General features: G+C 36.3%; 1 protein-coding gene across 1 annotated transcript in view; it reads right to left on the bottom strand.

The window, feature by feature from the left end:
* Nucleotides 1–15315, bottom strand: part of iqgap2 (IQ motif containing GTPase activating protein 2) — a 69130-nt gene extending 53815 nt beyond the window's left edge. The window contains exons 1-2 of the mRNA XM_067438251.1: nt 15064–15315; nt 9291–9390 (exon numbers count right to left, since the gene is read on the bottom strand). Of these exons, the coding sequence (XP_067294352.1) occupies nt 9291–9390; nt 15064–15145 (182 nt within the window). The 5' untranslated portion in view covers nt 15146–15315. The remainder of the gene's footprint in view (nt 1–9290; nt 9391–15063) is intronic.
* Nucleotides 15316–17608: the final 2293 nt, after the last annotated feature.

Consider the following 17608-nt stretch of genomic DNA (forward strand, 5'->3'; position numbering starts at 1 on the left):
CAAACTCTTCCAGGCCTCAGTAACAACAACTCTACAACATTTATCCATTTTGATCTCCGAAACTCCAAAACAGCTATATACAGTAGCGCATGAGTTGACATGAAAGGAAATATCAGAAAAAGCATGATAGGTGCATTTTAAAAAGATCCAATATCTGTACATCAGAGGTAATCTGTTTTACTGATTTATGGGTTATATAATTAAATATAAGAGACTATAATCAATGTTAGAACTAACAGATCGGGTTGGGTAAGAAACCTTATGCTAATACACTGAGGAAAGTTAAACTATGCAGTGAATCGGTTAAAATGCCAAAACTTTGATAAACCTTTGTTTAATCATCTACTAAGTTACTCTGGAGTTGGGTGGCTTAACTGAGTTCATTAACATAGTCAAGAGTTGGTCAATTCTGGGGTCATAGGTGAGGTCAGGGTTTGCTCTGTTCATTATGAGGTACAGCACAATCAAAGAGGATGTACTTGATTGAATTATGCCCGTAGTGAGTTACACCATGATATTATCTGAAATCTGATGCTTTCTTTAAATGGGCCAAAAGCTGACAATCCTTGCATGTCCATCCAGCTCTTTAGGTTGATTTAATTAAAGACAACATGACAATGACAAAGAAAACATTCTGTCCAGACATGTGTCAGCAATTCCCCAGCCTCCCACAAACCCGGCTCTGTTTCAACACAGCCCATCTGCTAGAGTGCAGATCACACTTGTACATTAGATTGCATCAGTGATATCTAACCATGATTGTGACATATTCCAGTACAATATATCATGAATATGCCAGGGTATTACTTTAGGTCAAACAATCAATATGTATACGGCAGCTTGCTATAAAAGAGGCTTAAACTGAGTATTTGCCAATAAAAATTGTGCCTTTCAAAGCAAAAAACATGTTTACATTCTGTCACCTGATGGAGTTCGGGTTCATTGCCACTGTCGCCTCTGGCTTGCTTTTAGGGACAATTAATATTTAATACTATTATTAATTTGACTGCACAGACATTATTGGATGAGAAACTGAACTGAGCTGGATAATGACATCACTGTTTTTTGCAGAACTGCTTTATAATAATTTAACTCATTTAATAATTGATGATCTTTTCAACAAAACTGAATCAACACTAAACTGACTTCAGCTGAACAATGTTTTTTTTTTTTTTAGAGCTGTTTTAAAGCTGAATTGAACTCTGTTTGCATCATTGAATCATTTTTCTGTTTTCATTGTAAAGTTATTTTGAAACAATCTGTATTTTATAAAGTGCTATATATATATATATATATATATATATATATATATATATATATATATATATATATATATATATATATATATATATATATATATATATATATATATATATATATATATATATATATAAATAAAGGTTACTTGACTTTATATTTCACTGGTTAGTATGACAGGTCTTGAATTTAATATGAGCAGCACTGATAAAGGATCAGTGAAACAGTTCAGTTACCATGCCATTGTAGAAATGGCCTACTTGCAGATCAATTTGTCACCCATGATTAGTGTACTCATTATTAAGCTGTGACATAAAAGGGGAAAATCTGTCCATTTCAAGCTTTTAAAATCCCTCCAGCCATTCTGGCATTGGTGAAAAATCAACTACTCTATAGAGCAGTGGTTCTTGACTGGTTTTGCTTCAGTTTTTCACACTCAGCAAACTACCTAAATTTATAGTACAAAAGTAGACAATAAACATTTAAATTCAAACATTAAATGGTTCATCAAACATCATATGGCTATTTATTATTCCTATTAAAGGTGCACTATGTAGTATTTTTGCAGTAAAATATCCAAAAACCACTAGGCCGGTGTTATATATTTTGTTCAGTTGAGTACCTACAATATCCCAAATGTTTCCAACTATTTGTAAATTGCTATTTTAACTAAGGACTGGGACGTTTCAGCATAGCGTTTGAGGAAGTCGCCTGTCAATCATTCATATCTGCGCTACCCTCGGTTTCGGGTTTTATTTGGCAGGAACGCTTTACTCTTAGCGTCATAAAATCATTTTCAACACACTTAAATGTATCTAATATGATAAACAACACTGCACATTACCTCATAATCATAACCGGAAGAGCGGATCAGTGCAGACGCCCAGCGAATGTGTCCCGTCCCGTCATAATAAAAGTCCCGGTGTTTGCGAGCCGTGTTTGTATAACAGACGCTCCAGCGGCCGTGCTAAGCTCCACAACCCTCGGTCCTGCTCTGCTTCATACTACAGTAACGTTAATAACCGCATGCATGAACGTGATTTCTAGCCCAAGACCTTTTTTCTGAAGGAAATCGATACAATCCTACACCTTTTGCTGTATATATGATGGCGCAACCCCAAACACAACACGTTTTCATCATAATTTCAACTTTAATCAACAACAATGTTCTTAACTATGTAGCCGGCTGGATCTCTTCAGTTTGTCAATAGAAGCCGCTCGCGTTCTGCCACCCGGAAGTATCCTGGTGCCGATTGTTTACAAACATTCTGAAATGGTCTATTCGAATATCGAATAAAAAGTGACAGCCCTACTGTGGACTAATATGACGTTACCTGCTGTAATTATAACACAAGCACACAAGGAAACTTACACTCATTGGTGACCACGTAACGTTATTGCGGATGATGTCGGCACCGGCTGTCGGCGAGACGGTAGGATGAAAGTGGGAGATAGTCGGTTCAGCCCCATTCACCAGTAACAGCGGATTATCAGTGAATCTCAGTTGTCTCCGACGAAAGTTTATAAAACTATCCTGTGTAAAATGATCACTACAGAGGTGGTTGTTGGTGGTGATCCTCAGCTCTCCATCAAAGTGACTCTTCATAAAATGAATCCACCTCTTCTTGATATGAACGTTTTTCGGATATTTAAATAAGGACACCTTATCTGTTTTGTAAGTGGTAGTCACTTACAAAACAGATAATCCAGGTAACGCATTTCCGCGACGAAGGCATAGCTAGCTAGCAAACTGTAGGCTATAGTAACTATAGTAAACCTCAGTGGCAACAGTGCATCACCGATAGTAGGGGCGGGGCCAGGCGCAGAGGCTCCAGTGTGTCATCGAGCCACCGTTTTAGCCCCGCCTAGTAAATCCGGAGCACAGCAACGGTGAAAAACTGTTTAAAGGTCTAACTCCACAATTTAGTACTTCACAGTTCACAGTCTTTGCAATGTGTTTTAGAAATGCATTTCTAACATACTTCATAGAATTGCCTTTACAGGGACTTTAACAGTTTTTTTTTTTTAAGTACATAAAAAAAAAATAATACTAACTAGCCTATGTTAACCAACCACATCTTGACCATTTGGAAGTATCAAAGTGGTCATGTGACATAATTATACAAAATTATTTATTTCTTTATGCGCAAAACTTTAAGGGCTGGCTACCGAAGCTTTTTTTTTTTTTTTTTTTTACTGGTTTCATCCTGACAGTTATCATTTTCATGTCCAGAGCCATGTTGCTAGCCATACAATCCTTTTAGACCATGCGCCTGGCACGCCAGCCATTTTTCCTATCGTTAAACTAGCAAAAGTTGATTCGGACACGCCCTAAGTGCACCTGCACCATGCGTTTCAGACCATATGCTCAGATAGTTAAAACAGGACCCTAAGTCACAAAAGGAGATATTTTAAAGAATGTTGGTAACCAAACAGTTTCAGTTCCCATTGACTTACATTATATTTTTGAAATGGTTTGGATACCAACTGTTTTAAATGGTTTGGATACCAACATTCTAAAATATCTTCGTTTCGCACAAGACATAACATCATACGATATGAGGGTGAGAAAATGATCACAGACTCTTCGATTTTGGGCGGACTATCTCTTTAATCTGAAAAAATTGCAGCCCCTTTAAAAATGAAAATGAATGAGTGTTGCTGTTTCAGGATATGTGGCAGCCCAGATCAGAAGAGGAGTATCCGGCTGTTGTGCACACCTCTCCCCGTCCCCGCTGCTCTCTACCAAACAATGCAGACGTCTGTTACACTGTCTATAAGAGATCTGACTGTGTACAGCATTCAGGCAACTCTTTCCTGTGATTGTTAAACTGCAGGGGCTCAAACTGAAAGAAGCATTCAAAGCTTTGCTCCAGACTGGCCATGACTCATAATAAACAGCTTCGACTAATATGTTGCTTAAACGGTTTAACATACTGTGAATCTACAAAAAAATAACAGCATTACTGGTCTTGAGGTGAGCGTTCTGACAGCGAAACTAGAACACAGTTGGATAATATTGCTTCAGCTGGTGAGGAAGGAGCAAAGCAATGGATCAAAAATATCTATTTGGTTATGGCAGTTCACTGTCAGATAAATAGGACTGAGGTACAGAGGTCAATATCCTCTTTCATGACTTTTCACCTATTTTTCTGATTGTATGTGTCTGAAAACCATACAAAATATAGGGTATGTGTGCCTACTTAATTTAAAACAAGTGTTTTCTATTTAATATACTTTAAAATGTAATTTCCTGTGATGGCAAAGCTGATTTTTCAGCATCATTACTCCAATCTTCAGTGTCACATGGTCTTTCAGAAATTATTCTAATATGCTGATTTGCTGCTCAAGAAGCATTTTTATTATCAATGTTGAAAAAGTTTGTACTTTTTTGAGGAAACTGGTATTTTAGTTGTTTTTGAATGCATTTCTTTTAAAAGGAAAATTGTGTGTCAATATAAATGTCTTTAGTGTCACCTTTTATCAATGCAATGCATTCTTGCCAAATAAAAGTATTAACTTAAAAATAATAAATAATAAAAATAATAATAAAAATAACCTTACTGACAAACATACATTATGAATCATATTTGCTACTGTGTGTTATTGAAACATATTAATCTTGATAAACCAGTTTTAGAGAGTTCCATCTTTCTCAAATCCAGTATGCCTGTTAGCAAGTAGTAACACAGAAAATAGCTGACCAGAGGCATTAAGACGGCCACTGTGGACTGATTTGTCTTAAAATGACGTTGCATTGTAAATTAAAATGACTGTCAGTGAATGGAATTATGACAATAACACTTAATTTGCCCTATTTTTATATAAAGAGTTATGATTTCCCATTTTCCAGACTTGGCAGACAAAGCAGACAAGTAGCGGCAGTATAACCTGGAAAGATGAGAATGGAAAAAATGTTACTGCAGCATTAAAATAAACTCTAAAAAAAAGTCTCTAATCTTCACTTAGAGACTGAGATTTATAAACTGCTACACTGTAAAAAAAAAAAAAAAAAAAAAAAATCAGGTCTCCAATTGAAAATTCTCTAGTGACTGATCAGTGATCACATCTAAATTTTTCAGTTGGCCAAATTGAATTTCTGTGAATTAAATTGCATCAATTCCAAGAAATTCAATTCGGCAAATTGAACATTTTGATGTGATCAGTCACTAGAAAATCTTCAATTAGAGACATTCTTTTTTTTTTACAGTGTAAAAGGAGACAATGGCATTAAGTTTATTTTTTAATTTTTAAGTCTCAATGATAGACACGTTATTTGCATAACACTGTTGTGATTAATAAGGTTTAGGCTATTACACAATGACAAAAATAGAACTGGAAAAAGTTTCACAACTAGGTCCCCCTATCTAAAATAACACATGTTCTGTTTGCTTAAGTCAGTGGGTACAAAGTTTCCCATTCACTGTACTGGAAAGGGGTTGGGATTGTGTAAGAAGGTATTTTTGTCAGCAACAAAAGTCCAATACATATAGAATTAAAATAGAATTATATAAATTATACAGATCATTTCACAGCTGTATAAAAACTAGAGATGAGGGATTTTCAATTTGGGATCCCAGGACACCAAAAAGGCCACAAAGGCATGCTGGGGAGATCGCAGAAAAGTTCAGAGAAAACGAATGTAAAAAAAAGGAGGTATTTTTATATTTATTTACTTCAATGTGTACACTACTTTTCAAAAAAACTTGGGGTTAGTAAGATTTTCCATGTTTTTAATCTAACAAAAATAAAAAAAAATAATATTGTAATATTTAAAAATTCAAAAATTTAATATTGTAAAATATTATTATAATAATTATCCAGAGGAAGAGGTTAGCTAGGAAGAAGTGGGACAGTGAAAGGACGGAGGAAAGTAGACAGGAATATAGGGTGATGCAGCGTGAGGTTAAAATAGAGGTGGCACAGGCCAAACAGAAAGCGTATGAGGACATGTATGCAAGGTTAGATATTAAGGAAGGTGAGAGGGATGTGTATCGGTTGGCGAGGCAGAGAGATAGAGATGGAAAGGATGTGCAGCAGGTTAGAGTGATTGAAGATAGAGATGGAAATGTGTTGACAGGTGACAGGAGGGTGAGGGAAAGATGTAAGGAGTACTTTGAGGAACTGATGAATGAGGAAAATGACTGGGAGAGAAGAGTTGTAGACGCAAATATTGTTGACCAGGAGGTAGAAAGTATTAGCAAGGGTGAAGTTAGGAGAGCTTTGAAGAGGAAGAAGAGAGGAAAGGCAGTTGGTCCTGATGACATACCAGTGGAGGAGAAATGGCAGAGTTTTTAACTAAGTTGTTCAACAAGCTTTTAGAGAGTGAGAGGATGCCTGAGGAATGGAGGAGAAGTGTTTTGGTGCCGATTTTTAAGAACAAGGGAGATGTGCAGAGTTGTGGACACTACAGAGGTATTAAGCTGATGAGCCATACATTGAAGTTGTGGGAAAGCGTAATGGAAGCAAAGCTAAGGGGAAAAGTGAACATTTGTAAGCAGCAGTATGGTTTCATGCCAAGAAAGAGCACTACAGATTCATTATTTGCTTTGAGAATGTTGATGGAGAAGTACAGAGAGGGTCAGAAAGAGCTGCATTGTGTCTTTGTAGATTTAGAGAAAGCATATGACAGAGTGCCAAGAGAGGAGCTGTGGTATTGTATGAGGAGGTTTGGATTGGCGGAGAAGTATGTTAGAGTGGCACAGGATATGTATGAGAGCAGTAGGACAGGGGTAAGGTGTGCCGTAGGTGAGACAGGACTTCACGGTGAAGGTGGGACTGCATCAAGGATCGGCTCTGAGCCCCATCTTGTTTGCAGTGGTGATGGACAGGCTGATAGATGAAGTCAGACAGGAATCTCCATGGACTATGATGTTTGTGGAAGACATTGTGATCTGTAGTGAGAGCAGGGAGCAGGTGGAGGAAAGTCTAGAGAGGTGGAGGTTTGCTCTGGAGAGAAGAGGAATGAAGGTTAGTCACAGCAAGACAGAATACATGTGTGTGAATGAGAGAGAACCAAGTGGAACAGTGAGGTTACAAGGAGAAGAGATAAAGAAGGTGCAGGATTTTAAGTACTTAGGGTCAACAGTCCAGAGCAATGGGGAGTGTGGAAAAGAGGTGAAGAAGCGTGTACAGGCAGGTTGGAATGGGTGGAGAAAAGTGTCAGGTCTGTTGTGTGATAAAAGTTTACCGGCAAGAATGAAAGGAAAGGTGTACAGGACAGTAGTGAGACCAGCGATGTTGTATGGTTTGGAGATGGTTGCACTGAGGAAAAGACCGGAGGAAGAGCTAGAGGTAGCAGAGCTGAAGATGTTGAGGTTCTCTTTGGGAGTGACGAGGATGGATAGGATCAGGAATGAGTACATCAGAGGGACAGCACATGTGAGATGTTTTGGAGACAAAGTTGAGATGGTTGAGATGGTTTGGACATGTTCAGCGGAGGGAGAGTGAATATATTGGTAAAAGGATGCTGAGGTTAGAGCTGCCAGACAGGAGGTCAAGAGGAAGACCAAAGAGGAGGTTTATGGATGTAGTGAAGGAGGACATGAAGGTAGTCGGGCTGAGAGAAGAGGATACAGAGGATAGGACTAGATGGAGGCAGATGATTCACTGTGGCGACCCCTGAAGGTAACAGCCGAAAGAAGATTTCAAAAAAAAAAAAAAAATTATATATATATATATATATATATATATATATATATATATATATATATATATATATATATTTTTTTTTTTTTTTTTTTTTTTTTTTTTATGGTATATGTAAAAGTAAAACATTTTACTGTGTGGTTTTCAAAAGCTATAACTTGTCAGGTGTAATGAAGTATGAGAATATTAAGGGTAGTAATCTCTTTACAGCTCTTGTCTGGACTTTAAAAAAATGCTTTTTAACAAAACCACCACACTAATTGGATATTTTGATTTTTAAGGTCCTGCACAGCAGGCATCATATATTTAGTGAAACCTGTGGGCCTCTAGCGGTGACTCCTGACGTCTCAGTGGAACACAGGGATGACATGTTACTCCCTTGCTAACAAGCAGATTAGTGACCAGCCTTATAATCCTGATCCAACACGACAGGATTCCCAGAACCGAGGCTTTGCAACAAAATCATGGCCAGAACTGCGCTGCCAGGAAAGTCAGGATGTGTAACAATTGATTCATTAATTCATTAACTTGCACACTTTGCTCTGGTTTTACAGTTTTATCATCTTCTCGTCAGACAAACTGCACAGAATTTTGAACTATTGTATTGAAATGTGAAAAAAAAATGCCCTCATCTCAGAACAATGCACACTGCAATACTCCCTCACATTCTTTCATGCTTTCATCAGATGTGGGTCAAGTTCCCAGTGACTCTCTATGTCTTAACAGCAAAACGAGGCTCAACCCTCACAATTGGAAATGTGCTAGCCATACACACAATATGCCTGAATCATAACCTGAACATACTACACTACTATTCAATTGTCTGGTTTTGGAATCAGTAAGATTCTCTTTCTCTCTTTTTAAAAAATAAATTAATAATTTTATTCAACAAGGATACCATACAATACATTCTTTTGAACCTTCTAAAACCTGGGAAAAATATATCAGTTTCCACAAAAATATTAAGCGGCAAAAAAAAATCAACATTGATAATTATAATTGTTTCCTGAGCAGCAAATCCGCATATTAGAAAGATTTCTGAAGGATCATGTGACACTGAAGACTGGAGCAATGGCTGCTGAAAATTCAGCTTTTTATTACTTTTTTTTTTTTTAATTCAAATAGAAAATAGTTATTTTAAATTGTAAATAATGTGTGCAATCATAAGCGCACATCTCAGAGCACTGACTTTCCTGTATCAACGGGAGCTTCTGAAGGCAGCTGAAGTGATGCAAAACTTTACCAACTTTTGATTGGCTATTTATTTAGAAGGCGGGATTTATTCTGCTATAAAGTCTATGATTTACCCAATAGTGTATTTTTATCTTGTCCCATGACAATGGCTTAATATATATATATATGTGGCATCACAAACTTCTACTCACTGTTTGGCTTCCTCTAGGTGACAAAGGTATTCATATGCAATATTCTGCCTCCTCCTCTCGTCCATTTCTTCCGCTGACAGTCTCTCATCGTCCACAATGGCTGTAGGATAAACAAAGGAAAATAAGAGTTGGAGAATGCAAGAAGAGTTTTTCCCATACTGGTGGAACAACACATCAGAACGCTGAGCGTGACATTTTCTTCTCCAGTTTAATCAGCCAACTGTAGCACAGCCAACACAACACAACAACCACTAGACACACTCTGACAAAAGGTACTGATACTGAAGTAATTGATGGTGTAGCCAAGTTTCATTCTGCTGATTATATTTTATTCAGACTTTGTGTGTTTCAGACAGCTGTTGATTTAAGTCACACTGGAATTAGATTTTAACAGCATGAACTGGAAAAAGTGCTCAAGTGATTTGTTATGAAGGAAAGAAGTTAATCAGAAACACACCACACTTAAACCCCCATAAGATGAACCAGGCAAAACAATGAATGTGTGTGCAAGCTTGAGTAATTTTACACAATATACACATGCAGAAATAATCAGCATCTCTTTCATCTCTGTCAGCAGTATGCGAAAGCATCAGGGAGTGACACCCTTACGTCTGACGGATGTCAGCTGTCAGTAATGCAGCATTACGAAACCATTTGTGGCTGACCTTTACGTGATTGCAACTACATTCCCTCTCCACCACCTTTATCTTCAGTTCACAACACTGCTGAGTTCAGTGCAATAGCTTTGTTTCTGGTTAAGCAGAGCTGACATAATTTTACACATGACTTAAGCGGGTCAATTCTCACTGTTCTTGCTCGTCTTAATTTAATTCAAGACACTAAGTCACATGATGAATATCACTGCATTAGATACAAATTATCATGTGGCATCTGAAAACAAAAGATACTAGGTCATTCCATGTCATGAGGGGGGTGGGGGGTGGGGTGGCGCTGAATCTTTTAGATAGATCTATTAGTTTACTTTTGATTGAGAAATCTTTGTTGGATTGTATGCCAATGGTGACAGTTCAAAAAGTTTGTTTTTCACTTGTGTTTTCCCCCGAAAAGTATTACATCTTAAAGGGGGTGAAACACTCAGTTTCAGTCAATCTCATGTCAATCCTGAGTACCTATAAGTAGCATTGCATCCTTCATATCTCCGAAAAGTCTTTAGTTTTATTATATTTATAAAAGAAATATGGGATGTACCGAGTCTTTCCGGAAAAAAACGAGCGCCTGGAGGCGTATCGTGTGGGCGGAGCTAAAGAATGACGAGCACACAAAGCGGTGACGTCCTCAAGCGTGGAGAAGCCCATGGCTATCGATTCTCAGCTAATAGATATATGATCCAGAATCAGATCTGGAGGCTGAAATAAATTGAACAGGAGAAGCAGCAACAGCAGGACGCCCGTCTCTGTGGTATGTACTGTATTTAGTGACCTGTCAACATTTGTGTTTACTCGCAGTTTATGAGGACATGATTCGGTTTATGGACTATAGGGGTGTAAGAAAATATCGATACACGTGAATATCGAGATATTATGTTTGGCGATACTGTATCGATTCTCAAAAACTCTGTATCGATATTTATATATTTTCAGGGGTCAAAAAACCCCATTTTCAGGGGTCAAAAAACAAAATGTGGGTCACTTTTGTTTTGTATCTTGTGGAATCTTGTTTATCTTTATCAAAACAACTGTATAGAACATTCATGTCTGAGTACTACAAATATTCATTTTCCAGTTTGCATGCATGTAACTCTAGCCCCACCCCCCAATAGAAATTCCCATTTACCAAAAAAAGATTCCATTTTCAACTTTAAAATGATCTGAAAACATAGTTTTACCCTTTTTTGCTACAGGGCATTTGTATTAGTCTTTGCATGTAAACTTTGTGCACAGGAGCGGTGCTCCCGCCTACATCTAGCGTGACGTCTTCGGCGTGATTGCGCAATCACTACAAGCGCAGAGCAGCACAAGATGTGCAATTTAGGTTAAAAGTATATAATATATATAGTATTTTATTTAATTTTTTTTATGACCGGTGGCTGCTAGATAAGACCCTATTCCTCGTCTGGGATCATACAAAACCTCTGAAGCCCTTCGAGGTGCTTTGAAACTTCACTGATTTGGACCTTCAGCTGGAAGTCAATGGTGGGAAGAAAAATCCTGGAATGTTTTCCTCAAAAAACGTATTTTCTTTTCGACTGAAGAAAAAATGACATGAACATCTTGGATGAGATGGGGGTGAGTAAAATATCAGGACATTTTCATTTTGAAGTGAAGTTTTTGAAATACATTTATAAAAAAAACTACCTAAATGCCCAAATTGAACTAATCTAAGCCACATCTAAGAAAACAGGCCTAGAAGTATAAAAAGTATCTTAATGTCCTTTTAAATTGTGGTTCTCATTTGTAAGGCCCCATATGGTTCAGTCCAGGAGATATGGAGACTATGTGACTATGTTCAATATGTTTGATTTTTACCCATTTCCAATGGCTGAAATCCAAACGTGGGTCACTTTGTTGTTTGCATACAGCTAATTGAATTTAAAGAATAACCTCTGAAAAACAAATGGTAACACTTTATTTTAGGGTTCAATTCTTGCTATTAACTGGTAGCCTATTAGCATGCATATTACTAGGATATTGGCTGTTTAGAAGTACTTATAAAGTACACTTTAATGTCTTGTCCTGCATGACCTTATTCTAAATCCCTAAATCCTACCCAACACCTAAACTTAAACACTGAAAAACTACCTTACGAACGATAAGCAGTAAATTAGGAGTCGTAGTTGATAGTGAATATGTGTAGTAAAGAGTTACCAAACAAAAAAATATAGAAAGTAGAAATCTATAAAACTATCGTTTATAGTTTCCCTATAATATTTACTTGCTATTTAAAAATTTATTGTAATGTCATGGAGCTGCTGCTTACACACACACACACACACACACACACACACACACACACACACCAATCACATGATGTAAACACAATCATAGTCAGTCCTGGGTAAAATCAGGACTGGATTTCAAATATGGATTCTATTTTGAACTTACACAACTAAAAATGCAAATGAATGATGCTGTGCAAGGCTGTTTTGAGCTGGTTTTGAGACATGCCGTGACCCAAACACATCAACATAACACGGATATAGATCAACTGTCAACCACATTTCAGCATCAAAAAGACCAGTACAGAATTTCACAATCTGTTGCGTTTACCACAGAGCTCATGATTGATTCTGAGAACCTATAGCAGATGTAGTTGCACTCACGTCAGTTGGTTTAATAAGTTATTTGATTATACAATCGCCCATCACTTGACTAAAATATATTGTGTATCTCCACAGCCTGGAGGTGAAACATCAATAAAATAGTAATATATGACACTTATTATGACTCTCTAAGTGAAGTAGGCCACATCCATTTTAAAAAGCATAACACAAAACACCAGTTCAGTCAAAAAGACACCTAAAGGCACCTAAAGAGAACTTGTGATTCTCTGACACGCAATGAGCTCATTTTTAGATCAGACTGAGCACAAGACTGTCCAGCTACGAAGTGTTTTTACAATCCTCACTCATCTAGTAATAATTAAGCTTGCTGACACACAGTCACATGCTGGCCTTTGTTCAAGTAAATGAGATTCAATCATGTAATAGCAAACAACACTGCAAATGTCGCACAGGCTCAGGCTTGCCAGTTAACCTCTGTGGGGATTCATTACTTAAGTCAGCTTTATCACCTTATATCTGTCCCACAGACAATAACTCGATATTCTAAAAACATGGCAACAAAAGCGGGTTCAAATAAAAGCATATGTGCCTTTGCAAATGTTATAATCAACGAAAAAACAATCCAACAGCCACTAAGGAGCCATTATGTAATAGATGCTAACATTCAAAAGTTTGCCGTCAATACGATGTTTATTACGGAATTAAAACGTGTATTCATCAATGATGTTTTAAATGGATCAAAAGTGACAGGAAAGACATTTATAGCTTTAGAAATATTTATAATTGCTGTTGTTTATGAATTCATCAAAGCACTTTGAAAAGAAGAAAAAAAAGTATGGTATCCACAAAAACAGTAAGCATCACAACTGTTTTCACCACTGATAATAATAAGACATGTTTCTTGAGCAACCAGCATTGGAATAATTTCTGAAGGCTTATTTCAAAACCTGTAACCTTTTGAACACTAGTGTAGTGCCAGCAACCGCACCACACTTATAGTGGTTGCAATGGGACCTCTGTTAGTAAACTGTGGCGATCCAATCTCTCATATCAATGTGATACAGCTACCTCACATGATAATGAGATTGTAGGGCATTTCAGTTTTCATTGCTCGATATGATGTAATTTCCTGTATATTTCCTGCAGTCCTCAACCAAAGGATGTCATTCCTTGCGATGCACACTTTGACAGAACTGTTATCGTACGGCAAACAAACAGCATAGGGAATAGTTTTAAAGTTAGCTTTTTGGAGTTAAAATGCAACATGAGAATGTGTTGTCATATCAAAAAATTTACTTTTTATGAATAAAAAAGGCAATCAATATCAAAAAGGCTAATGTAAACACCCTAGCTAATGAAACCAGCGGCCTTGTCAGCAGTTTAGCTGGAATGTGATCTCGTTGCCAGTGTTGACACGAGTTAAGTAAACTTCTTTTTAAGAGCCGACAAAAAGTGCTCAAGTACATCTCTCAACCTTGATTTGATATAGTGGAGTTAAACTCAAACTAGCAGCTTCTGATACGCAACCAACTAGCAGTTCACACCAGAATCAAATGTGTGCTACTCCAACACCATCTTGAACATTGTTCATCAATCTAGATATACGCAGTATAGACATAATGATATATTGACAACATGGTACAATGTGTGTGTGTGTTTAATAAAACCTGCACAGATAAAGTCCTCAAACAGAATTCCTCGAATGTCTGAACTGTAAAGACTGTTAGGTGATTTTACAAAGGGCAGAGGTAATGTTTAACTGGAGAAAACTATCATGGAGCTTCTCTTTACTCAGGCCACAGCATGAGATGTAATGCCAAAAATACACAAGCACCTTTCTGAGGCAACTTACTATTGGGATATGTCAGGAAAGGGATTTTATTTTATGTTTTGTTTTATTTTATTTTATGCATATTTGTAGGGCTCAAAATACAGTTTTAATGTTTCAGAGTGACTGTCTTGTAAGTTTGCACATTACTATCATGGCGTCTTGACGCAAAAATCGGAAGTGGGTGTGACAAATTTAAACAGGTAGCCTAACTGAGTTAAACTATGTAGACTGATAACCATTATTTTAAAGTTTTCACCCTTTATCGGTTCAGTCTACCTTTTGAATGTTAAACTCTTAATGAATAAGTAACACTTATTTAATGTAGTGCGTGCAATAGATTAATCAACATACCACATACCATACTTTATACTTTATCCATACCAACCACCAGATCTGCATACCAGTTATTAAACACAGAAATAATCAGTATTGATCATAAAGAAATTATAAAATAATTATATATATATATATATATATATATATATATATATATATATATATATATATATATATATATATATATATATATATATATATATATATAGGCTATATACACCAGGGGGTATCTGGTCAAACTAGCCATTCACTGCACTGATCATAGGTGTCAGATTACATTGGGCACTACAGTTAATTCACATAAAAATTGTACTCATTTCGTAGTAGTTTCATAAATTACATGAAGTTAAGTGGGTCTTACTTACATCCATATCGTGGTCTGAGAGAGTTTGCACCGTCTTCATGGTACATCCTGCTTCCTCTGAAACTCTGCTGAGCCTCTACCATGAGCTGCGCGAGGACTTACTCACTTACTTCGGACTTCTCTAGAGAGCAAAACAAAATCTAGCTCCTTTTGTCATAGCATTGGTGTCCAGCAAAGCACAGTACCCATTCGCATTGAGAAGCTTTCGGTTACTCCGTCTCTTCCTTTGCCTGTCAACCTGATGAAACCCACAGTGAGCGCGCGCTGAAGACACTAAATGACGCGGCTCCACCTGCTGGCGCGTGACGCATCTTCTCGATTTTGCAATATTGCCCACAAAAGTGTTTGGAAACTTAAACTATAGGCTACTTAAAAGTATGAATGAAATTGGATAATAAAACAAAAACTAAACGTTTCTAGCAAAACTTTTAAGCAGTTAGCCTATATCAATATAAACAAACAAAAAAAATACATGGCAGTGTTTAAATTATTATAGGCTACATAAAATAATAGAAACACCCGTTGTTACTCTGCATGGTCTCTGTGTGAAATAAACTTACTAGAGAACTGGCTGGAAAGAAAATAACCATTGGACATGATTAGGCTAGCCTATAATAATAAATCATTGTAAAAATGCTAGTTCAGAGGAAAGCTCAATCATTATTTGTGAAGATATCTCATTGATGATTGTGCGGATGCCTGGTTTTATATTCTGTATATGACAGGTGGGCTTCTCATTTTAGAATAAAAATTATATTTTCAATGAAATATGTGCAGAAACCATACCTCCTGCAGATGTCAGTGTTGTTGTACTACATATTAAGAACCAATCCAGAACGAAACAACATATGGTGAACGTATAAGAATGCAAGTAAGGCTCATTTCTCAGTGATTTTTGAGTGTCAGAGGTAAAGGTCTGGAGGAGAGGTGGGAAACACATACAAATGTTCCGTTTTTCAGTATAGGTAGGTGTCTACTGGAAATATTTGTGTGGTATATGGAATAGCAAAGCTGCCAATATTAAAAATAAATAAATAAATACGCAAAGAAAAGTAAAAAAGCAAAAAAATAAAAAATAAATAAATATATATATATATATATATATATATATATATATATATATATATATATATATATATATATATATATATATATATATATTTATTTATTTATTTATTTATTTATTTATTTATTTATTACATAAGCTACAGTGAAGTCAACACAAGAATATTGATCAATGCATTTGAAACAAGACCATGTTTTTCTATTAAAGACTCTATTAGTAGTCTTTAGCCTACTTCCATAAGCTCATGTCCAGGGGCAACCTTATTAAAAGTATGAACATCATATTAATCCAAAAATATGGCATGATGGAATCAAAGAAGTGATATGTTTAATATTTAATATGAAATTAAAACAGACAGCAGGTGGCAGCAAGTCCCTGTCGTAATGAGTGAGTTCAATCCATTCGTTTGATACACTGTGTCAACTTTTCTGTGTCAACGAAATCAACTTTTTGAACATTTGGTCATGTATTTATTTATTTATTTATTTTTATTATTATATGATTTTTAAATAATGCATAGGCCTAAATAGAAATGACCAGAAGCAAATATACAGCTGAAATGCTTCAACACGTTGTGTTGTTTTTGATTTGTGTATTTTAAAGCTACTCTGTGTAACTTTTTTAGTTTATTCTTAGCTAAAAACACTTAATTCTTTCAAAAAATATATGTGCTCATTAATGTATATTTACTCAATTCAAGTAATAAAGTATTCTCATACGGGTGAGGGGTTCGAATGCTGGTCGCCATGTTGCTCCTCCATCTTGAAAGTACATTAGCCAAAGAGGGACATAGCCATAAATTCAAGCTTCGCCTTTTGCGCTTTAACACTCTATGGCACCATGTCAAATGTGAAGAGGGGGATTGCCATTTTAATCTCAGACTAAATCATCCACCGTAGAGGTTAAAAACGAAATCATGGATGGTCATATACCTTTTCACTGCTAGATGGGGGAAAATATCACACAGTGTACCTTTAAAGCAAATGACATAGGGAGACATAATGTATAGCACTCGTCGTTTCTTGGAGGTGCGGAGAAAAGTTCTTTATGACCTGCAGGATTTCATGTAAAAATATTCAAAAATAAAAAAAATCAAAGACTAGATTGTCTATTGTAAATTTTAATGTAATTTTTATATTATTTTAGCATAGGCCTGTATGTTTAAATGTTTTTCTACTTGCGTGAGCAAAGTAAATATAGCCTATAACTATAAAGTAATTAATTGAATAAAACGTTGTTTAAATGTAGGCCTAGTGCATTTTAACATCTATGAAAGGGTGTATTGCGGGATAGCCTACTAACTAAAGGCTGACATGACATCCATATTATTATTTATTTATTTTTTACCAAAAAGAAAAGGTAAATCTGAGACAGATAATGTGGGAGTGGAAGGTGCAGATAAGACAGAAAAAAGTATACGTACAAATTAAGTTGTGGAAGGCAGCATTGGAGAAGATGGAGTGGTGGACGGAAGAATGGC

Source organism: Pseudorasbora parva, chromosome 3 (assembly GCF_024679245.1).
Source record: "Pseudorasbora parva isolate DD20220531a chromosome 3, ASM2467924v1, whole genome shotgun sequence".
NCBI lineage: Eukaryota > Metazoa > Chordata > Actinopteri > Cypriniformes > Gobionidae > Pseudorasbora > Pseudorasbora parva.